The sequence below is a fragment of the Ips typographus genome, linkage group LG4 (assembly GCF_016097725.1).
Source record: "Ips typographus isolate SLU linkage group LG4, UJ_Ityp_2.0, whole genome shotgun sequence".
Lineage (NCBI taxonomy): Eukaryota > Metazoa > Arthropoda > Insecta > Coleoptera > Curculionidae > Ips > Ips typographus.
Window position 1 is genome coordinate 9,773,321 of NC_138425.1, and position 23,501 is coordinate 9,796,821.

The following is a 23,501-nucleotide window of genomic DNA, read 5'->3' on the forward strand; positions in this document are numbered from 1 at the left end:
AAAAAAAAAAAATTAATTAGAAGCAACTAAATTGACATTTGAAAATATGAAAAATTTGTCTTGTTTCTACTAAATATTTAAAAGAAAAATAAAGTTGATGATGGTTACCAAAAACAGAATCGTCAGACTCCAAAAGAGACTTTGTCATGTTTTATAGCGAAAAGAAAGGAAAGTAGCAATGACTAATGTTAATTCTTCGAGTTATTTTCCATGAACAAAAAAAAACATAATTTTTGTTATTTCCGGAAAATTGCAAAACTAAACCATATGATATGATAATCATTGTAATCAGAAAAAAAGCTGTAATCGAAAATGGAAAATTTTAATATGGCGCTCATAAGCAAAATTAAAGTTGATGATATGATAACCAAAAATTAAAACGTCGGATATTAATTTCGTTCATTCGGAAGTTTTAATGCGGTAAAGTCTCTTACCGTTTTTGAGGTTCCCAAATTTACACATGAATTTGTGGCACGAATAGAAAGTAAAACAAAAAAATGCTGTACCAACTGCCATTAATTGTAAATCACCTTATTAAATGCTATAAATACAATAAACCCTTTTTCAGTAAGGTTTCAAATCAATTTGTCCGACCTTGACAAAACGTTAACTAATGACCATACAGCTATTAATTGAGAATTAATTTGCCATTGATATAATAACATAAGTGTGATGAGATCTAATCCCATTCAATTGCACTATCCATCAATGCAGGCGCATAAAAGCCCGACAAGTAATTAACCATAATAAACTGATTTTCCCACATGAAAAGATAAATATGGCTGGAAGTGTTGATGTAATCGGGACTCAGCCGACCTTTTCTAATGGTCAAATTGCATTAGCGTATAAACAAATAAACTGTGAGCCGAGAATAAAATAAGCAAAGCTAAAGATTAGGTCGCGTTCAAAGAGTTTGTTTTCAGTTACAGAACCAATTATATCCAATTGCTATTGCTAATTAATTACACAGTGTAAACGAATTTGGTGCTAATGCGAAATTCCGCTCGACAAAATACGTTGTCATTTACACAAAGGAAGCCATTTTCAATTCGATAAACTCTAAAATTAATAACATTATTATAATGCACAATAATACTGCACTGAAACAGAATTAATATTTATGAAAATCAAATGGCCGCAATAGTGTGTGGATTAATATTTTTACTGGGAATTGTTTTATTGTTATTAATTTATCTAAATGTGTAATAAAGTTTTTAGGGAAATTGATAAAAACACTTTAACAATGGCGCCGAAAATACTCTAGAAAATCTCAAGGGACTGGTAGAATTATCATATTATTCGAATAATGGGCAATATTATTTGCCAGTCGGAATAATTGTTTTTTTGCAAAAAAAGCACCTTTGCGCTTACGGTAGATGTTTATCGAAAGACTAATGGCTCACTGGATAATGATGTAACACAAAACGGCCCTTAATTGAAATAATTATACATATTTAAAGACCACCGCGCACGCTAAGGCCCTTTTTAATTAAATCCGTTTTTCGGAGAGCGCACACGCCTTTTTAAACTATGATACGGGCTCCAATTAAAATCTACCACGAAGAAGTAGTCAACTCTTTTTTTCGGGCAAAACCGCATCGTTTATGGTCGGACTGTACGAGATATCCGATATCTGAAAAAAGAAAACAGTTGAGGGTTAAGAGATTTTAATTATTCGGAAATACAAACTACATGTTTTTAATTGTTTCGTTCATTAAAATTCACATTGGTATGAGTTTTGTTCAAAAAATAAAACAGATGTTTGAAAAGATTTTTCCAAACATACAAATTATTGACTGAAACTCCATACAAAAAATCTTTGTGTGAGTTAGAAACTTGTATATGTTGTAGGCATATAGTCAATTGCTATTTGCCTATCCATTTATACCATTTATCTATACATGCTACCATTATTTTACAAATGACACCCTAACAGTCAGTTTAGTATTGTTTTCCTATTTGCCAAGGCATTTACCATTCCCTTTATTGGTCATTTAACAAAAAATTAAAAATTGAAATGTCTAAATACAAATATTTTCTGATGAGATACTCGTGTAGTTATAAAAACTAAGCCAAAATTTAAATCTTTTTCCTATTTTTATGTGGATTCGATTTTCAAGTATATTTCATCAAAAAAGTAAAAAAAAGTTACTTCCTTAAAATTCCTTATATTGACCACAAGTGTTCTTCAGACTATTGCAGAGTTTTGACAGTTTTTTTTCTAAAACAAATGTTTGCTTTATTACCAAATCCTCGACCCTACACAAGACACATAACATATGTTCTTTTGCTAGAGGTTTAAATATTACAGAAGTCTAAAATATTACAGAACTGCTGAAATTCAAATCTTCTTCACTAAAGTTAGCTTTTTCTTCAACCAGCTACTAGTCAAAACTTGAAACCAATCATTCTTCCTTTCCTGTTTAATTCAAGCTAATATTGTAGAGGTTCCCTAGTCTAAAGCGTAGAATTGCTTTTCAAATTTTGCCTTTGTCACGTTCAAATCCCAATATCCCCTGTTATTTTTTCTTCCAAAACTTAATGCAATAAAAGCACAGTGGAATTCCGTTTATACGTGTTCTAAACTCGATTACAAACGATGTCTTGGCTACGCGACACTCAAAAGCCCGAAATGCTCGTGTTACTTTGTCATGATACACGGCAGATTTGAGTAAAGTGGCTTTGTGATACCCAAACCTCATGTCACTGAAGTGCTAAATATTCCTCTCGATCCAGAATTGCGTTCCGACAATATTGCGTCCAATAAAATTGGGGAATGTTTGCTGTTTCCTGTTGGTATTGTTTGCCCTGTTTGCCTTTGCGTTTCTTTCGCTCTAGCTAATTTACACCGCAGGTTTCAAGTGTCATAGGCCTAAAGTGTCTCTGTTATCTCTGTGTCTCGTTAATAACGGAAATAATGCTTGTAGTTGGATAATACATTTTTTTTTGGCAAAACATAAATGTTTTATATAATTTGTTGGAAGCGCGTAAAACCAGTCCAAGACAGGTCATTAAATATTCATTAAATCTAAACGACATTTTGCTTTTTTTACATAAAATATTCATATTAAAAGTCACCGTAATCTAACGTTATTGACATTTCTTTTACAGCTTTTTGTGTAACGTGGTAAATATTGTTTTAGGAAAATACGTTTCATTCTCACTTTCATCTTATCCAGACGCGACGTAATAGTCGTACAAAAATACTAACAGTGACAACACAGAAAAACTTTTAACGTTTAAATTGTTTTCCTTTCCAAGAGAATTTTATGTATTTATGTGAAATAATTTCCCATTTAATATAAGTTCTTCTGAACTCAGTTTGAAGTTTCCAAGGAATTCAGTAGTTAATCTTAAAAGGTCTAAAAACTTTCAAGAACCAGTTCTCGGCTTTCTTGTTTTGTTTTAATTTGCCCCTATTCGATGGAGTTTTTACGACTTTTCAGCTGTTTTATTCGAATAGCAGAAAACGCTATTTAATGACAATAAAAGTAATTTTAGTTCGGGTACTTAAAAGAGTTGAACTCATTAACTACCTAAGTTTAAATCTATTCAATTATGATGCTTTCAAGTCGCTAGGAAACTGCATTCACATTTTCTGAAAAACTGTTAACGTTCTAAGTTATTTTTGCTAACAAAAATACAAGTTTCTACGAGGCTAATGACCGAATAATAAATCCTTATTGTTTGGAATTCCATTGGCATCTGTTAAATCCAAATTAGAATATTTAATATCCCGAAATAATTTCCGTCCTGCGGTCTCATTTCTGCTTCGTTTCTTGCACAATCAATTATATTATACGACTAGTTTTTTTTAGTTAACGTTTTAGTTCACTGAAATTGAAGCTAATTTTATATTTTAGACAATCTGTTCAGTAAGTTTTGCACTAAACATGTCAATTAAACGTGACAATAATTGATTTAAATTACCAGAAACTTGTAGGGCCATTGTGAAAGTGCCAAAGACCTTTAAATGCTACTGAGAACTTTCTGAAATGTGAACCAGAACCCTCTACAACTGCCTTAAACTTTCCCAGAACTGTTTTAACTTACCAGAGGTTTCTAGGACAATTTTGAAAATTTCATAGACGTCTAATGGCTATTAAATTATTATAAAATATATATTATTAAATCTTCCAAGAGTGGTTTTAAATTGTCAGATGATTCTAGAACCATTTTGGAATGCCAGAGCTTTCTAAATGATACGGCACATCTAGAAATTTCCAGACTGTTCTACAAGTGTATTAAACTTCAAGGAACTGTTTTAAGTTTTCAAACACTTTTAGATTCATTAAGAAAGTGCCAGTGTCCTCTAAATGCTACTGACAACCTTCTAAAAAGTGCCAGAAGCTTCTACAAGTGTCTTAAACCTTTTCAGAGTTGTTGTAAATCGTCAGAGGTCTCTAGGACCGTTTTGAATATGCGAAAGACCTCTAAATGCTTCTGAGAACTTTTTGAAAAGTTCTAGAGCCGTCTGCAACTGTCTTAAACTTTCGCAGAACCGCTTTAAATTGCCAGACTTCTAGGACCATTTTAAAAGTTTCATAGACGTCTAAATCCTATTGAGAACTTTCTAAAAAGTACCAGAAGCCTCTACAAGTGTGTTATACAGTGTTATAAGTGCCAGAGCTCTCTAAATAATACTGCACACTTTCTAGAAATTGCCAGAGGTTTCTACTGTCTTCTTTTTCTTCTTCTAAGTGCTATAACTTTGTATAAGAATTGTTTAAAATTTTCATTGATTGAAAACTTTCGAAAAATTCCCAGAAGCCTCTGCAAGTACTGTACACCTTCTGAGAATAGTTTAATGAGTGATATACACCGACATATCGTTTTTTGATGGTAATTGTGACGCAACTGTAAGAAGTTGCCGAACAAACTATACCAAGTTTATATTAACTAAAAGTTGTTTTGTAATCTTTAAATCTGATCCGCATTTGCTCTTCAGTGTTTTCTTTCGTGGAGAAAAATTTTACTAAAATTTAGGCAGAATACATTCTGCAGCATTGTCCCAATGTATGCGGATGATACACTTTTCATGGTAAACAAAAATCGTTTTTCTGAGGATTGCGTTTGCATAAACCGACATGAAACCACTATGCTGATTCTGTACTAAGCCTCTCTAATACAGCCGTAACATTTTTCAAACTATAACTCAAATCCTGCATTGTATAGGAACTAGCAGCTACAAATTCCTGGAGGGCATTCCTATTGTTCAATCAACTATATAACCTAAAGCAATATAATTTGACGTACGCATCATGAAATTCCAAGTATACCGTAACTAGTAGAATTCTCCTAACTTTACTTAGAAGAATTCATGTTAATGTTCAAACCCCGATATTCAGTGCGACGGAGGAAGGCCCCGAGTGGTACGCCAGGACCTGTTAACGTCCTTTAAACGGTAAAATTTCAATAGCTGGAAAAGTTATGAAAATAATGCACGAAGACTGCGGTTTCCTGTAAAAGCTTCCAAGTTTATAATGGGGGAAATATTATTCCGACTATTGCTAATTTATTAACGTCCTGGCATACGAATCACGTTAACCCTACCTACTACTGGAAAATTGTTTGGAAATCGTGCTTCATAAGATTTATTGTGGTGCCTATAACAAAGAACGATAGACTTTACTTTTTATTAGGGTCGTTATTGTTTGTTTCAGGGGGGCTTAATCCGGGTTAAGACTGAGATGTTTTTTTGTTCTTTTTACTTTAAAAAGAACAACGACTAAATACTATTAATAATTAATGACCACGATGGCTTTAGCTTCGTAAATATTCCGAATACACAAAGAACGATGGTATTAAAAATTAAGAGATGATTTAATATCTTTTTAAGCCTTTTAAAACGACCAAGCAAAGTTTGAGAAACCAAAAAGTACAAATCAACTGATACATAATTAAATTCTTAATCAGTATTAGGTTTTTCAGAACCATCTGGTGTTCATCTAATATTAAGCTTAAGATTCAATGTACCGAACATTAATACGGTACGAAAACCTTAATAGTACCTGCCATTTTAAAACAAAGAAGCGCATATGCACGTATATCAGATAACGTTTCGGAACGCTGCATACTAGAAATGTAAATTTAGTAATCCGATCAGTGTATTTTACCGTCTTCAGCTTGTGCCTTTTATAGATTCATCTACCGTATATAACGTACATGCACTATGCATATAAGAAATTTTTAGGTCGACTACAACTTAAAAAATTAAGGTCTTTACAGTTCTTCAATCGGGGAGGTAAATTTAAAATTGAGAAGCTGAGAGAGAAGGCGCAACCTGTTGGACCAAAAAGGGTCTCAATCGTTGGCTCGTAACCAGCTCGTAAAACTGTAATCGGATATTGCGGTGTTTCCATTAACCCCCAAACTGGGTGAAACCGAACTGTTCCAAGACGTGCTTTGTCGATTATTAATGATGTGGCAAAACGATGACAATGCGATATTCAGAAAATACTAGTTGCTCCCGGTTTATTTTAAAAAACACATCCTCGCACCGCAAAAGTTTTATGTGATTTTAGCTTATGTGCACTGGACGAGTTTGCTTGCGATCTGTAAAGGGAATTGAAAATATTTATTCGGACTCTGCTGTGATTCGATATGCATCCCGTAATTCTCAGCCACCAGAAAATAAACATTTCCCAAGCTGATTTCACTAAGGTTCAAACTATGTTCGGTTAAGAGTAGGAAAATTGCGCTAGGGCAAAGTTAGGTAAAATTGGAAGTTAATAAAAAATGAATGGTGAACTTGTATGTGAAAATAGATAGTTGCACTTGTTTGAACAACTAAACAGTAATTAACAATTTTAACGGTAATCCAGTAAATATACATTTAAGAAAATTTTCACAGTTAGTGTTTTTTGAGTAAGCTAGAAATTTTTTGTTACTTACTAATTTTTTACTAATTAAAAAACCACAGTTATAGATTAATTTGCAATATTAATTACCTGGAGGAGACCACCTTTTGTTACTTTAATATAAATGAAAGCATTGGTGATACTATTAATTATGTTTGAATGGAAATTTCTGACTTCCAGTGATTAAGCAGAGAATAAGTGTGACAATACTAATTCTGAGTACCAGCTCGGTTATTATTATTCAAAATCCTTGTAAATTGTTTGAAAATAATTTAAATTTTTTTTTAAATGAAAATCATTCTTAAACCTATTTGACCAAATATCTCGTTTTGTATTCGGATCTGTTACTCTGTATGCAACAAGTGAAATACGATAATGCTTTCATGAAGCAAAATAGTATCATATTTTACTTAATGCATACGTGCTTGATCGACAATAACAAGATCTACTGCACTGCAAAAGTAATGGAACTTGACTCGAATAAATAACGCCCAGAGGCGGATCCGGTAAAGTCCTAATAGAAACTATTTCTGCATTGAGTTGTACAATGGTCCATTTATACAAAACAGTCAAATGTTTCGTGTTTGCACTATTTTCTTCACAAAGTATGTTCCACATAATATCTAGGTCAATACTTCTACACCAGAAAGTTGCATTAACTTATTGAAAAAAGTGTATTGTAATGACCGAGTAAGTAATAGAGAATATACAGTAAATATTAATATTTTACTACCAGCCATCACACTCAAATCACATTTAACTGTAACCTATCAGCTTCTTTGTGAACACATACTAACATAAATGATACCATTTGTATGTCGTGCTTGAGTAAACGACATACGCAATTTCCTTAAATTGATGTTAATATCGAAAGGAAGAATTGTTAGACTTTATTCAGGCTAACAATTCGAAATTTTAGTTGGTTTATAAGAGTAAGAACATTTATTAGAAAGGTGTTATTTTTTACTTACGTTAAAACCGAAACAAGCTTGGTAATATAAAAAATTCAATTTCCTGTACTAGATAGAGCATCTTTGCTGAATGAGAACGGTTTTGTGAGTGCAGTAATATAAAAACAAACCTGAAACTAATTAGACTTTAAAATCAGAATGTAGTACATAATGTAATCCATACAGCTGGATTTATATGTTGTCCGCAATTTAAAGTGGAAGAATCTTGCAAATTTTAGCTTTACAATTCCAAACACGTTTTTTTACAAAAAAATATTAAAAGTGGAGTACCTACATTTTATACTGACTGCAAAACATTGCAGAATGTCCTTAGTTTTGATAACCTTTGGTTAAGTAAACCGTTTGTTCAGTAAATCGGTAAACAAATTTTGTTTAGAAAATAATATATGATGTAAGTTGTAAATGATAGTTTGTAACCTCAGTTTGCCACAAACTACAATTTGGTACCAATCTCCATGGTGAACTAAATGCTTGAATTAGAAATTAATTCTCCATTTTGATAGGACCTTCTTCTTCTTCAAGTGCCTTCTTCATTACTGAAGGTTGGCGACAATACCAGCAAACTCCTCTCTATTTCTTGCTGCTCTCAATAGGGTGCATGTGTCTAATCCGGTCCACTCTCTTATATTTTTAAGCCATGAGCATTTTCGTCTTCCGAGTCCTCTTCGGCCTTCTATCTTTCCTTCCATAAGCAGTCTCAAAAGTTGATATTTTTCTCCTCTGTATACATGTCCCAGATAACCAGTTTTGCGCTGTTTCACATGTTGTAAAAGTTCCTTGTCTGTTCCCATCATTCTTAAAACATTTTTATTTGTTATTCTTCGGGTCCATGGTATCTTCAAAAGTCTGCGGAAGATCCACATTTCAAATGCTTCCAGTCGCTGCATTATCCTCTTTCCCATTGTCCAGGATTCCGTGCCATATAAGAGGACAGAATAAATATATGACTTCACGAAAGGGTATCGAGTATCGAGCGACAGGGTGGTATTCGTTAGAAATGTCTTCATTCTCACGAACGTGGCTCTTGCGTTTTCAATTCGAGCTCGAATTTCGGTCTCTGGATCCAGGTCTTGGGTAACCCAGCAACCGAGATACCTGAATTTTCTCACTTCTTCTATTGAAGTACCATATATTCGTATATTGGCTTGTAGATTTTGATTTCTGCTGACGACCATCGTTTTGGTTTTTGCTGTATTTCTTTTCAGGCCGTGTTGGTCACCTGATTTCACAATCTTGTCTACTAGCTCCTGTAAGCCTTCTGAAGTGTCTGCGAAGATGACAGTGTCATCTGCGTAGCGTATGTTGTTAAGTATTTTACCGTTCACCTTTATGCCAATTTCACAGTCCTCTAGCGCTTGCTGAAATATGTACTCGGAGTAAATGTTAAATAAAAGAGGCGAGAGAACACAGCCCTGTCGTACTCCCCTTCTTATTGGTATTTCTGACGATACGGTGTCACCAAACCGAACAAACCCTCTCTGTTCCCAATATAAATTTTTTATAAGCCTTATGTCTTCGTAGTCTAGACCCTGTTTTTGGAGCAGTTGTGTTGGATGCTTGATGCGGTCGAACGCCTTTTTGTAGTCAATGAAGCACATATACACGTCTTTTCTTTGGTCTCTACATTTTTGGAGTAAAACCGTTAATCCGAAAAGTGCTTCCCGAGTTCCCAGTCCTAATCTAAACCCAAATTGTTAGGGGCTTATATTTTGTTCGCATTTTAAGTAGATACGTCGATGTAATATTTTTAGGACCATTTAGCCTTAATCGTTAGACTCTTTCTATATTCGTGCAGAGTTATTGCTAAAAACCGTTTCGAATTAGAGTTCCTCCAATAAAACCTGTCGTAAATAAGCGATTTTAAAATTGAAAACATTTTTTAGATTTGATGCTATAATTGAATTTTTGTTTCAGTGAGCCAACCATGTTTGCCATCAGAATTTTACTGCGGAAATAGTCAGTGCATACCTTCCTATCTCAGATGTAGTGGCGCATCAGAATGCACAAATGGTGCAGACGAAAGAGGGTGTCCTGGTAAGACATTTTCTGGTTATGGTTTCAGAAATAATTGCTTTGAAAAAGATTGTTTATTTTTAAATGATGCGGTCTGCATGAAGATTATCCCCACACCACACACGCTTTTGAGATTGCGCTTTAACAGCTTGTGAAGCTTTATAGATCACTGATAGTTTATCTATTTTGGTTTGACTGTTTCAGTGCATTTTTGATATGTTAATAACATGTGGTGGAGGAGTTTGGATCTTTTTTAAATTTGTTCACTGGCAATGTTAAAAAAGATCCAAAATTTTTCTGCGGAATTGCTCACCTGAACTTTCAAGACTGACCTAACGTTTTGCATGTTACGTGAACATCAGACCCACCTGAATTTCTGGATGATTACTTTCACTGTGAATCTGGAGAAACCATCCCTATCAAGAAACGTTGTGATCGGCAATATGATTGTTCCGATCAAAGTGATGAGAAACGATGTCGTAAGTGTTTAGTTCTCCCCCTTTAATACTCATGGGCTGCTTTTAATATACCAGTTGTAAAACCGGCATAATAATATTCGATTAAACATTAAGATGTAGATTTTTTGTATTACTTGTTGGTCCCAAAGCTACTGTATTTTAATAAACTGGCAGGAAACATGCGAAGAAATTATTTAACGAATTAAGGGTTATTAAAAGCAGCCCGGTATTGTGTTGTAATCTACATCACCCAACATATTTGGCTTTTCCTTCTTCGTCGTTATTTCTTTCTCATTTTGACAAGTATCTTGCATACATTTTCCATGAATTTTTGTTAACCTGTGTGATTATCTTAAATTCATTATGGATGTTTACATCTAAGCTGGATCCCTTTACTGCAATTCTATACTTAAGCCCCTTAATTCTTCAACACCTAACTCATCAGTGTTGTCAGATCAACTGATTAGATAAGTTATCAAATGAACATAAATAAATTGCAGCATGTCTGGATACGGACTTCCATTGCAGAAACGGCTTTTGCATTCCACATACCCAACGCTGTGATGGCATCCGACAGTGTCAAGACGCTTCCGATGAATATGATTGCGAAAGTATGCATTACTGACAAGACTATGACGTCAAATTGTCTTCAAGCTTGGTCTCATTTTTTATATAATATGGAGGAACTAAAAAAATGCATTTTTTTGCTAGAGAATGTGGTTGCGTGATGATACGTTTCTATTCCGATGCGAAGATTAAAAGAACATGTTACTTATTTACCTTTTACCGCAAACAAGGGGAAATAACGATGGGAGAATATCGATAAAACATTCATTCGAAATGCTTAAGTGTACCTTTAAGAAACAAAGAAACTTTCTAGACCACGCTTGTAGATGTTTGACGTCTTGTCATTGCTGTTTAGTAAAGGCATTTGAGCTAATTAAATTTAATGCGAAGGGTTGGCAGAGGAGGTGATGGTTAAATAAGTATTTAGTAAATGAAGTAGATTAATTTAAATGCCTTGGTTGAGGGAGATTATTGCTTGAAAATAATAAGATCTAATATAAATTCAGTAGAATATGCCAAAAGAAGAATCTTAATTTTAACCGGAACATCGTTAAAGTTTTTGTTTGTTTTTTTTTTGAGAGTGTTTCATTGCTTTTTATAAATAACGAAAAGTTTGCTACTGAATTTAACATCAGTTATTAACCATCCAATATTACACTTCAGTTTTAGTGAATTTTATAAACAAATACACCTCGACATGAAAAGTTTCTCCATTGTGGCTTTAAAGTATCTCCTGTTGTTGTTTAAAAATGTGGTCTTAGTTTTTTCAATGCAAACAGAATATATTTTAAAGCCAACCAATGCAATTTGAAAAAGTATTATTTAAACTGCCAAACCCGTATAGACCTACCTCAATGTCAGCACTACCAATGGCAGTGCACAAACGGGCAGTGCATAGACCAAATAGAGCGGTGCGATCATTCAATACAATGCTCAGACAGATCTGATGAGGCCAATTGTACGTTTTGTGGGATCGACACTTTTAGGTGCCACAATGGTTCCTGTGTCCCTTCAGGAAAGCGATGCAATGGCATCGGCGATTGTCCCAATTCCGAAGACGAGGAAAACTGCGGTTAGTTTCACTTCTTGGTTTTTTCCTTCTATTTTTCGTGTAGCTCGACGTTGTTTTTCTTGCAATTCGAACTTTATAGAAAATTATTCTTCTTTTTTTTTCTGCTTTCTTTGTAGTACTGTTGTAGTTGTTCTGTTCTTTCCTGTTAGCTTTTGTTTATCTTTTGATAACGATTTATTTAGTAGTAGTGTATATTTTTTTTTGTACTACCCGGACTTCAGGTTTTTGCATGCCAGAGCAGTTTATGTGTAAGAACTCAGAATGTGTCCACGAATCTCAAAGGTGCGATGGTAAAGCCGACTGTAGCGATGAAACTGACGAATTCGACTGCGGCGGTAAGGCTTCTGACAATTTTTGGGCAGTTGTTCTGCTTCTTCGTCAATGTTTCTTCAATGTTCAATATCAGGGTTACCTTTTATCTTACCACGTGTTTATCACCGAACTGTGCCTTTGCTTCTGTGTTGTGTGTTGTATTATCATCCAATTGTTGGTTACCATTTTGTTTTCTGACATCCCGTGTTTATATTATTTAATGTTATCCATTCTTGGTGTAAATATGGTCCCATGTTTAGCAAAATGAACATTGTGCTTATGCAAACCTAACTAAGCATTAGTAGATACTGACTAGACCTAGCATGTGTTGCATGACTTTAGCTCTTGCTTTGAGATGTCCTTTTGGGTTTTGGACATGCGAGGACACCCATAGATGTATTAACGAGTCCAGGATATGCGACGGTGTACCTGATTGTTTAGATAAAAGTGACGAAGATATTGGTAATTGCTTTAGGATGGTAAAGCTCGAATCAGCTAAGAAAAGGCCACAGCCGTCATCAAACGATGATGTCACGATCTCTGTACGTCTCGCTTTAAATATTGCTGCTCTCGTTACTTTCCAAGTTGTTGCAGCCAGTCAGTGGCGTGCTATTATTTTATCAGTAAAATGAAACATTTTCGTCGTTTTTAATAAAGAAAATAAAAGACAACAAGTTTTTTAAAGGAATGGAAACTCCTTCTGCTTCTTTCTTCATAAATTGTAAGACGTTACTGACGATTTCACGGTCTTGGCTGTATATGATAACACCTTTCTTTCCAACCTTTTTGAAAGACATTTTGACAAAATAACGTTTTTTATTCATAACACTATGTGAACTTCAACTGCGACCATCAACAATACAACCAAAACACCAGACTAAAACGGAACCTAACCTAACCCCCTAAGTCTCCCTGTCCGCCACTACATTTTTTTAAACTTGGCAACACCGTTTAGAGTGCCTGCTAGTAAAAGCATATAAAAAGGTCCAAATGTCCCTGGCCGCTGCCGCATCTGTTTTAATTGTGTCCAAGTAAAAACCGTACTACGTTGCCAAGTGGCTTTTTGACCGCTTAACAATATATTTTCGGGAATATTTTAATAGGACGCCTCTGATTATATCTAATGCGACGGCAACTGTAGAAGGAGAAAGAAATAGTTTTAAAAACTGCGTCATTGATGATGCGGTGGCCTTTTCTCATCTGATTCGAGCTCTAATGATGAAAGGTAATGATTTCGTAATATGAAAACTTTCACATCTTGTTTCTTATTAATAAGTTTGGTAGTCAAAAAAATGTTTTGAACAAAATACACAAGCAAACACCAAGTTCAAAACATTTATTTACCTGTTAATTACACTATTATTTTTTCCGCATAGCTGAAAATGTGATTATTACCTAAAACTGACTATTTTTGTTGGAAGATTGGTACTTTCGCAAAAAAGTTACAACCGGTCAATATATCTGGGTCCTAAACTCAATTTGCATGTATAATTTATACTAAAATCTGTTTTATATATCAAAATTTGCCTAATTTTTATAGCTGTGTCAGTTGCTTTACTCTAGTATTAAAAATAGGTTGTTTTGCATACTTATTCATTTCATTTGCATTTTTCTACAAAACTATGGGTGAACGAACATGTGAACAGCTTCATGATTTTCATATTTTTCTGCTGCTTAACTAAATTTATGACATTGTATGTAAATATAATCTTTGCCTGTTACTAGGTTTGCATCTTTTTGGACTGTTGATCATTTGGGCGGTAAATTACGGGAAAAAATGTGACATACCAGGTTGATTGTGGTTATTTAATGGTTTTGCCGGACGCATCCCAAAGTATAATGCACTTTATTGGAAAAGTATGTTTCCACTTCAGGTTAATTTTTGAATCTTCGTCTTGTACAGAATTTCACTTCAACTAACCGCACGGTTTTGATATTTGCTTTATGCAAGATCTTTTCTGAAAGTTGCCATTTTGACAATATCTAGGGCAACAAGACTGTCCCGAAGGAGGATTTAGATGCTCCGAAGGGTTTTGTATTATGGGATACAAACGATGCAACGGTATTAAAGATTGCGGGGATAATAGTGACGAGGATAATTGTCCTCCGTTGCCTCCTGGTATGTTTTAGACATTTTTACCTAAGTTTCATTACTCGAGATTTTAAATCCGTTAGATATTACTCAGGTTCCTTAAAATGATTAGACGGTAGGTTCGATAGAACTATGTTGTGTAACTGTCGTTGATTGTAGCTTAGCTTACTGTAATTATTTGTTATTGAAATTGGATTGAGTAATATTTGTCATTTTAGTTTCTCATTACAATATTTACTAAAGGCAATGGCTTAGAGTTCTCAAAATTCTCACTTGCATTTTTGCTTAGCTTCTTCAAAAATCATTGCAATAATAAAATCAAATTGTAAGACTTTGCCTTTAGTTGCTTTGCCTAACAAATCTTTGCTTATCAAGCACATTGCTTCATATTGCACAGATACGGGAAGAGGATGCGCAACTGACGAATTTACGTGCGGAGATGGCAGTTGCATCGGTCTTCAATATGTCTGCGACTTTACGTACGATTGCATGGACAATTCCGATGAATTTAACTGCTCCAACGTTGGTTGGTATTACTTATCAATGGTTCAGGTTGTGGACTTTAAAATAAGTTGTTTAAAATTAGCGATCTTGATACATTTACACTAAGCCATCCCCATTGAAAAAAACTGACTAACTAGATTTTGTCAATTAACGTCCTAATTAATGCCACAATGTAAAAAGTTATCCAAGAAAGTGTATTCTGCCCTTTAGAGCCACAACCTACTATTTCACCAATTCAAGAGTGTTATCCCTACCAAATTAGATGTCGCGATGGTTCTTGTGTGCAAGGAACCATATGTGATCGCCAAGTTGATTGTATGGATGGTACAGACGAAGAAGGCTGCGATTACTGCACTGAAGATCAATTCAAGTGCCGTAATGGTGTTTGCATAGATGCTAGATTGAAATGCGACCATTTCAGAGATTGCAGTGACGGATTTGATGAGGAGGACTGTGGTACGAAACATTGACTTTGATAATAACATCGCACTACAAGATTAACTACTAGAGTAGTTCCATAATCTTTACCACTGGATTCCAAGAAGAATTACTTATTCTTTTAACTCATTTTATTAACGTTTCCGTTGCTTGAACTAATAGATCTGATCAGAGAGTTCTAACGAATACAAATGACAATTGAAATTTAGGTTGTCGAGAAGGACAGTTTGACTGCGGAGATGGCATTTGCATAGATATTTCCAAGAAATGCGATGAGCACATCGACTGCCCTCAAGGAAACGACGAAAACGACTGCTCGACCAATTCAAGTATGCCAACAACCAAGTTTTTGAGTGGTGGATGGCTTTTGATAATAATTTTGCTTTTAATTTATACCTACTTAATAATTCCTAATATTTATAAACCCACCTGGGGTACAGTTGTTTTCTGCAATTATTCTGCTTCTAGTTTGTGGGTTAACTTACTGGCGGTAAAACAACACCATACAAGAAAATATGTTTACTTGAAGTATCTTCAAATTCAAACTTAACCAAAACAAGAATGATGAAAGAATGAGAAACATGATTTTCATTGCAATCATATCATTTTCATACTTTGTTTCTTTGTGATTATTGTTGCTGTTTTGTTAATCATATAAGTCAGTGATTTATCGTTTTTTTTTGTGGTTGTTTTGTGTGGAAGATGAATATCTTGTCAAGTTCAGTTAAAAAACAGTTGACAAGTATATATTGTACAGAGTGAGAATAGTTATTCTTAAATACCAAAGAATGTATAGTTTGTAATGTATGATAAACACTAAGATATGTTACTTTTTTTCCTTATCCTATAGATGAAATTGTAGGACAAAAATCACTTTACACCACACTAAGAATTTCTCATCTATGACAAAACATTTTTCAAAAAGTAAAAAATATCACATTTCAAGCATCATAGATCAAAACCATCTTTTTCTTCCAGTTTTGTTCTATCGCTGGCAAATTCCAAGTCTATTTTACAATGATCCTAAATCTAAATAAGCTTATTATCCCCGCTAACAAGCATAACATTAATAAATGTTTATTAAAATAACGAATATTAAACAGCACAATGCTCTGAAGACCAGTTTGACTGCAATTGGAACAATATGTGCATCTCTAGTAAATTTCGCTGTGATGGCTATGATGACTGCGGAAACCATGCTGATGAAGAAAATTGCGGTATGAGTCGTATTAGCAATTTTTATTTTACTAACAGTTTACTTTTCCGTATATTTAGTAATTAATTACTCTGACAATTCCACTCATGTACAAAAAATGCCATATATACGTCATCAAAACACGGTTTGCTATCGGCTAATAAGGAAGGAAGAGAGTTTGCTAGCGGATAAAAAAATCGGATAAATTTTGCTGTTGATTTCATCGTTTCCACGGATTTTCACTACACTTCTATTGTTGCAATGTCTCACCATTGTTTGTTCGTATTGTTTTGGTTATGGCTCGCTTCGGATAGAATTCTACTGCAGAAAATCAAAAGAACCAGAAAAATGTATTTCTGCACAAGGCAGTCGCAGTCTTATTATATTATTGATTATATTCATGGAATTGTCTTATCAAATACCATTCGAGCTCAGATTTTGAACAGGATAATTTTTCCGCTAGTCTTCTCATACTTTCTTTATGGTACAAAACTCGACCTGTTTGGCAAAATCACTCGAGCTGCGCTCTCGTGATTTAGTTACAACAGGTCTCGTGCTGTTACACCAAAAAGAAAGTGTTCTAAGACAAGCACAAAAATTATCCGGCTAAATCTGAGCTCTTGTGGTATTGCCCCCGACTAATAATACGAATAGTAGTGCGTAGTCTGTAGAAGCTCAAGCCACGCGCCCAAAATTGCACTATTTTGGATGCCCAGATAATATGTAACTTAGATTTTGCGTTTCATACAGTTTTGTACAAGTTTTGATTAAAATTTCAAATACAAATAGTAGAGGAATATATTTTATAAATCAAGTAAGGGCGTTTATAAATATTATTGAAATCACAGGTTGTCCACCATACGAATACCGTTGCCCTGATGGCGGGTGCATATCCCAAACCACTCTATGTAATGGGGTGGACGACTGTTCCGACGGTTCTGATGAGGCCAACTGTACGAGATCAGGCTGTGCACCAGACGAATTTAGATGCGAGAGAGACAGTCGATGCATACCCAGTTGGCAACGTTGCGACAGAACACGTCAGTGCTCTGATGGCTCTGACGAAGTCGAATGTCGTAAGTGTTTTTCACGTTTTAATCACTTATTAAAGTTATCTATACTCCCAAGAAAAAGTGTTAAAAATTAAAATTTTGCCAATAATTTAATGCTGTTTTTTGGAGAGGCGTGCCTCGATCCTGATTGGTTTGAGTGCGCTGATGGTTCCGGTTGCGTCGAGACTACGCTCAAGTGCGACAACGTCTACGACTGCAAAGATTTTTCAGATGAACAGAATTGTTTCGGTTAGAGCAGCATATTTGTTTCTCGATCTGTGTTTATTTATTGTAATGATTATGCTCATTAATCTCCAATTAAATTGTGTTATACACTGTGTCTTAGAAGTATGACTTAAAGTCTTAATTACTGTAGTTGTAAAGTCAATTTACTAAAGTTTGTCAAAGCACAGTGTATACACTTTTCATTTTTTGCAACCGAATTGGCATTCTAAAAAAAGCATTTAGCTCAGAGTGCGCAAGTATCAGCTATGCAAACATATGTGCCACTTTGGTACAATTTGAGATAAATTTATTAAATTGGAGATCTTGTGTAGGTCAGTTTAGCTTCCGCATTTTAGGAAATTGTATGTAAAGTACTAGATTATCTTTGATATTCCCTCTATATTGATTTGTGGGTGACTAAATCAAGATCAATACAATATTCTTAACAATGGTAAGACAATCATTTATCAAATCTATATTTTTCTCCGGCATCTTGACTGACTTAAAATCACCCACAAGTCTGGATAATTTTGTTTGTAGACTGATCCGTATTTTGTGGCTAGACTTTGATAAAGAAGTTTGGTAGGTCTACTGATAGAATAGATAAATGTTATTCGTACTAGAATATATACGTAATGTGTAAAATCATTATTGATTACATATTTATAATGTGTTGTCCTTGTCCCGATTTTTATATGTTCATTTTTAGTGTTTTTTTCCTCTTTATGTTAGTTATAGTTTTATGTAACTGAAGCACGTTTTTTATATATATTCTTTTGGTTATTTTCATTTATTATAAATTATTTTATTTATAGCATGTTGCACTTTTTATTTTTTGTTTGTTTTATGTTCTTTTTTTCCTTTATTTGTAGCTTGTAAAAATTATGAGTTCCAATGTTCGAACGGAGATTGCATAGACGATCGTTTGCGTTGTAATGGTTCGCCGGACTGTAGCGATTATTCCGACGAATATAACTGTCCTACCCCAACTGATCCTCCTACTACTTTGCCCCCAGTTACAATACCGCCCAGGAGTTGTCAATTCGGTTACGTGTCCTGTCTATCGGACTACCGGTGCATTCTACGCACACAACTTTGTGACGGACGCGTTGATTGTGAGGATATGTCTGATGAAAACAACTGCGGTAAGTACTCAATAGTTTCTTTGAAGCAACTTAAGCTCTGTGGAGAAATACCAGTTTAACGGTATAGACATTAAGAAACTAGATGACATTATTCAGAACTGTTTTTTTTACAGCGGCCGGAGCAGAACAACTTGATCTAAGGACCTATCCGAATGAACAAGACATCAAAGAAAGTGAGTATATGCTTAATATTACACTTTTATTAAATGTATTAATATTTTGTGTTGATCAACATTTAAGTTAGTCTGAAATGTAAACCAGTATGCTTTTTTGGGTAAACGGTGATGCAGCTCTCATTACTTTAATTATTATGTTCTGGATAATTGTTATGACAGTTGTTGAGAAACTAATAATTCAGGTTGTGAAAGCTGATTAAACGTAGTAGTCAATGTGATTTTTTTTTAACTTATTGTCTTTATTTGAATATGGTTACTAATGTTATGTATCTTGTTCTTATGTATTGTCGGGAGCAGACAAGTATAGATTGGGTGAGTAAAATGGTTTTATCCCGTTTGGGAGTGGCAAAAGAAATCATATTAAAAGCTTTGATTTCTTCATTGAATAATAATTATACCATTTTTGAATCATTCATCTTAATTCCACATCGATTACTTGCCTATTAATTATTTAAATCAGTTTTATCACTTTTATAAATACTAGTGAGCCACATGATTCAACAAAAAATGTATCACAACAGATCAGATCAATGTATAAAAATGTATGGATGTGTGTAATTAAGTTGTATATTGCATCATGTAATAGATATTTGAAGACTGCCAGCAGAATACATGCAGGTGTACGTAAAGATGTGTGGAGATTACTGACAAGTATGAAACACCAAGTATAAAGGTACTGGATAAGTCGAATATACAGTATGTACCATTGTGCATATTTTTGTACAGCAATTCCAATTACGACTTATTTAACTAGAAATTAAAAATATATATTATTACATCAAATTATTAACTGTAATTTTGATATCATATATTGCAATTGGTGCTTTGCCATCATTACAACTTGCTACAGCTACAGCATACCCACTAGTGTTTAAAACATTTATAACGGCGCTTAATAACAAAAATAATTTTAGTGATTAGCAAATTACTAAAGTCTCGAATTAATAATATAGATCAAGAGGTGGTATTCCAATGTCGAGACGAAGGACCAATTAGAGCCCGCGTAGAATGGAGAAGGGCTAATGGCCAACCATTGCCTCCCGGTTCTAGAGATTTTAATGGACGTTTGGAAATGCCAAATATCAAACTTGAACATGGTGGAACTTACGTTTGTGTTGCCAAAGATTATCCTCCAGGAACACCTAATGCTGAACGTGCGGTTGAACTGCATGTTGAACAACAAGGTATGAGTAATTTTAATACAAAATTTCTTACACAAGAATTGCTATCAAATACACTAGGTTCCTTTTAATATCCAATTCCAAACAGCTCAGAGCATCTTAATTTTCTTTATTAATGAAGCAATTATCAACCAAAACGACTATTTAATGAGATAATTCTTAACCGATTAAAAATCATTGAATTGTGTCTAATACCAATCAACTTGTTGCGTTCAATATTGCTTTTATTTAAATTCCATAAAGACCTTAATTAAAATTATACTTTCCTAAAGCTGGCAAAGGTGTAAAAGGGTTCTCAATCTTAAAATATGGATTGTGGGCCCCATTGGACACCCAGTATCGCGGCACAGGTAAAACAGTTAATTTTATATAACCATTTCACTAATTTTGTATTTCTGTCTGTCTCTGATTGCTATTACTTATTTACATTTTTGGTGAGTATAAAGCAATATTTTTTTCTGATGTATTGTCTTGATATTAGTATTACATTAAGCTTTTGAATCTCTAGAATCTTTTCCGATACGAATGCCAGTGGTGTGCCATCTCAATGAGTCAACATGTTCCAATGGAGATTGCATTGCAAGACACAAAGTGTGCGATGGACAACTAGATTGTAGCGATGGCTCTGACGAAAATCGATGTCGTAAGTATATCAATTTCTACATTATGAAGTTCTAGAACCTTCAAAATATTACAAATAATAGTTTTCAAAATGTTGATACTGAATATGTACTGCTCTTTCTTAAGAAAAATGCGAACCGAACGAATTCAAATGCGAAAACAAAAAATGTATATCGGCTGTATGGAAATGCGACGGACAAGACGACTGTACCGATGGTTCCGATGAAAAATTCTGTCAAGCTGCAGTACCGGGTCAGCAATGCGGTTCTCAGCAATTTACCTGCCGAAACGACCAATGCGTTCCTAGGACATTCCATTGTGACGGTTACGCCGATTGTATCGACAAAAGTGATGAAATTGGTTGCAGTAAGTTCATTTTTATTACTGCTATACAGAACACGTTACAATTCTTATTGTAATTTTTATAGCGGCCCCAGTCATAGCTCAAGATCCTCCAACCATGATTTCTTTAAACGCTGGACAAACTTTCACCGTCACTTGCAGAGCAGTTGGAGTGCCAACACCTCAAATCATGTGGAGGTTGAATTGGCATCACATCCCACCCAAATGTAGAATGACTAGTGAAAACGGCTTCGGTAAAATAAACAAACTAAAATTAAACCTTTTAACATTTGTATGTTTTAGGAACTTTGATTTGCGAAAATATTCAAGTGGAAGATCAAGGAGCTTACTCCTGCGAGGCTTTATCCACAATTAAAACAATTATGGCATCCCACGACACTATTCTGACTGTTAAGCAAGAATCTCCATGCAGATCCGGGTACTTTAACGTTGATGCTAGAGCAGAGAGTGAATGTATAAAATGCTTCTGTTTTGGACATACGTCAAGCTGTCGCTCTGCAGATTTGTACATCTTCCAGGTATATGACCATGTTAACAATGCCATCAAACAAATACACATTTTTTTTTTTAGTTCCAGCCACCATTCGACTCTTTAACGCTCTTGGGAGCACGTATCGATCGTCGTACCGGTGTAGTCGATATTCGTGACGAACCAATCTATAGAGGAGTCGAACCGCGACTCGAACATGTCGGACCAAATGGAGTTAAAGCTTCTCTTCCATACTACACCGAACTGAATCAACCAGATGTAGTACCCTACTTTGCTTTACCTGAAAACTACCACGGCAATCAACTGAAGAGTTACGGAGGATATTTAAAGTACACAATTTATCATGAAAATGTTGGTCAACCAATTGAAGGTCCTGATGTTATTTTAACTGTAAGTATAACAATTTGAATTACATTTTGTCTAATTCTGTTTGGATCAGATTTTGCCTGAGAATGATTCATTAATTGTATATCTTCTAGTCTGCTGTACTCACTAAAACCCCCAAAAAAAGGTACCATCGTTCTGGAATCATGGTTTTTTGTGCTTTTAGGGCAACAACTACGTTTTGCTCCATGAATCGCGCACACAACCTCCATCACTACGTCCTACCAGTCAGCGTGTACGCTTCTTTGAAGGCGATTGGTTAATCAAATCAAACACCCAAAGACCTCGACCGGCTAGTCGCGAAGAAATCATGATGGCATTAGAAGATGTAACTCACATTCTCATCAAACTAGACTACAATGAGGGTATATTAAATACTACCATCTCTGATATCGAAATGGATTCCGCTGCTATCCCTGATGGTGGTTTGGGAATTGCCAATTACGTTGAAGAATGTTCCTGTCCAGTTGGATACAGCGGAATGTCCTGTGAGGTATATTAGACACTGTAAAGCTGCCATTGAATGAAATTTTCAAAACTGAACGTTTTAGAACTGTGCTGAAGGTTACGTACGACATAACTCTGGCCAATGGCTGGGACAGTGCTACAAAGAACCTCAGAGTTGTCTTCCAGGCAGTTACTTTGATGGAAGAGAATGTCAAATTTGTCCATGCCCCTACACCAGCCCTAGCAATCAGTAAGTTATTTTTCTAGTTTTACGAACACTTTTTTTTTATAAACTCTTGTAATATTTAGGTTTGCCCGAACGTGTCGCTTAAATACAGATGGTAACGTTGTATGCGACTGCCAACACGGTTACGACGGATTAAGATGCGAACATTGTGCACCTGGGTTCATCGGCAATCCTCTTCAACCAGGTGATAGTTGTCGACCTTCCAGCCCTTGCGATCCTCAAGGTACCATCCGCGAAGATGTGGACGGAAGATGTCTTTGCAAGGTATGTTTTATACACTAGCACTTAGCAACTTTAGTTGAAAAAACCTCAACGAATTTTTTTATGTTATTTAAGATTTCAATTTTAATGATATATTAACTTGGTTTTTATTTTTCGATCTCGTCCTCTTGGATGGACTTGGTGAGTAATAACGATAAACCAGCGCTTATCTTGTTCTGTCTTTTTTTAGTTTCTTGTTCACATTTCTTTGTGAGAAGTAATCGTTACGCTATGTTCATTAAACACTTTGGTAATATTTGTTTTCTATATTTCCGTATTTAGAGTGAATTCAAACTAACTTATGGTGACTAAACTCAAGTAGACTAGAACCAAAGTAATAGAATAGTTCTGGTACCTACACTTATTTTTTTTATGGGGTTAAAATATTTTATTATTTTTATGAAGTTCAAAACAAACGTTATGGAGT

At 34.7% G+C, this 23,501-nt stretch overlaps 1 protein-coding gene across 34 annotated transcripts in view; it reads left to right on the forward strand.

Annotated features, from left to right (window-relative positions):
• Window positions 1-23,501, forward strand: part of trol (terribly reduced optic lobes) — a 141,726-nt gene that overhangs the window by 100,440 nt on the left and 17,785 nt on the right. For 13 of the 34 annotated variants that reach the window (XM_081977377.1, XM_081977375.1, XM_081977387.1 and 10 more), the window contains 22 exons: window positions 9,746-9,865; window positions 10,207-10,323; window positions 10,803-10,913; window positions 11,714-11,941; window positions 12,163-12,276; window positions 14,743-14,871; window positions 15,060-15,305; window positions 15,497-15,616; window positions 16,391-16,504; window positions 17,331-17,558; window positions 18,632-18,904; window positions 19,018-19,077; window positions 19,378-19,392; window positions 20,034-20,264; window positions 20,770-20,904; window positions 21,009-21,248; window positions 21,311-21,478; window positions 21,528-21,763; window positions 21,817-22,125; window positions 22,286-22,612; window positions 22,671-22,816; window positions 22,876-23,077. In XM_081977377.1, the coding sequence (XP_081833503.1) occupies window positions 9,746-9,865; window positions 10,207-10,323; window positions 10,803-10,913; window positions 11,714-11,941; window positions 12,163-12,276; window positions 14,743-14,871; window positions 15,060-15,305; window positions 15,497-15,616; window positions 16,391-16,504; window positions 17,331-17,558; window positions 18,632-18,904; window positions 19,018-19,077; window positions 19,378-19,392; window positions 20,034-20,264; window positions 20,770-20,904; window positions 21,009-21,248; window positions 21,311-21,478; window positions 21,528-21,763; window positions 21,817-22,125; window positions 22,286-22,612; window positions 22,671-22,816; window positions 22,876-23,077 (3,869 nt within the window). Of the gene's footprint in view, window positions 1-9,745; window positions 9,866-10,206; window positions 10,324-10,802; window positions 10,914-11,713; window positions 11,942-12,162; window positions 12,277-14,240; window positions 14,373-14,742; window positions 14,872-15,059; window positions 15,306-15,496; window positions 15,617-16,390; window positions 16,505-17,330; window positions 17,559-18,631; window positions 18,905-19,017; window positions 19,078-19,377; window positions 19,393-20,033; window positions 20,265-20,769; window positions 20,905-21,008; window positions 21,249-21,310; window positions 21,479-21,527; window positions 21,764-21,816; window positions 22,126-22,285; window positions 22,613-22,670; window positions 22,817-22,875; window positions 23,078-23,501 lie in introns of all 34 variants that reach the window. The other 21 variants (XM_081977404.1, XM_081977410.1, XM_081977379.1 and 18 more) reach the window with 20 other exon arrangements.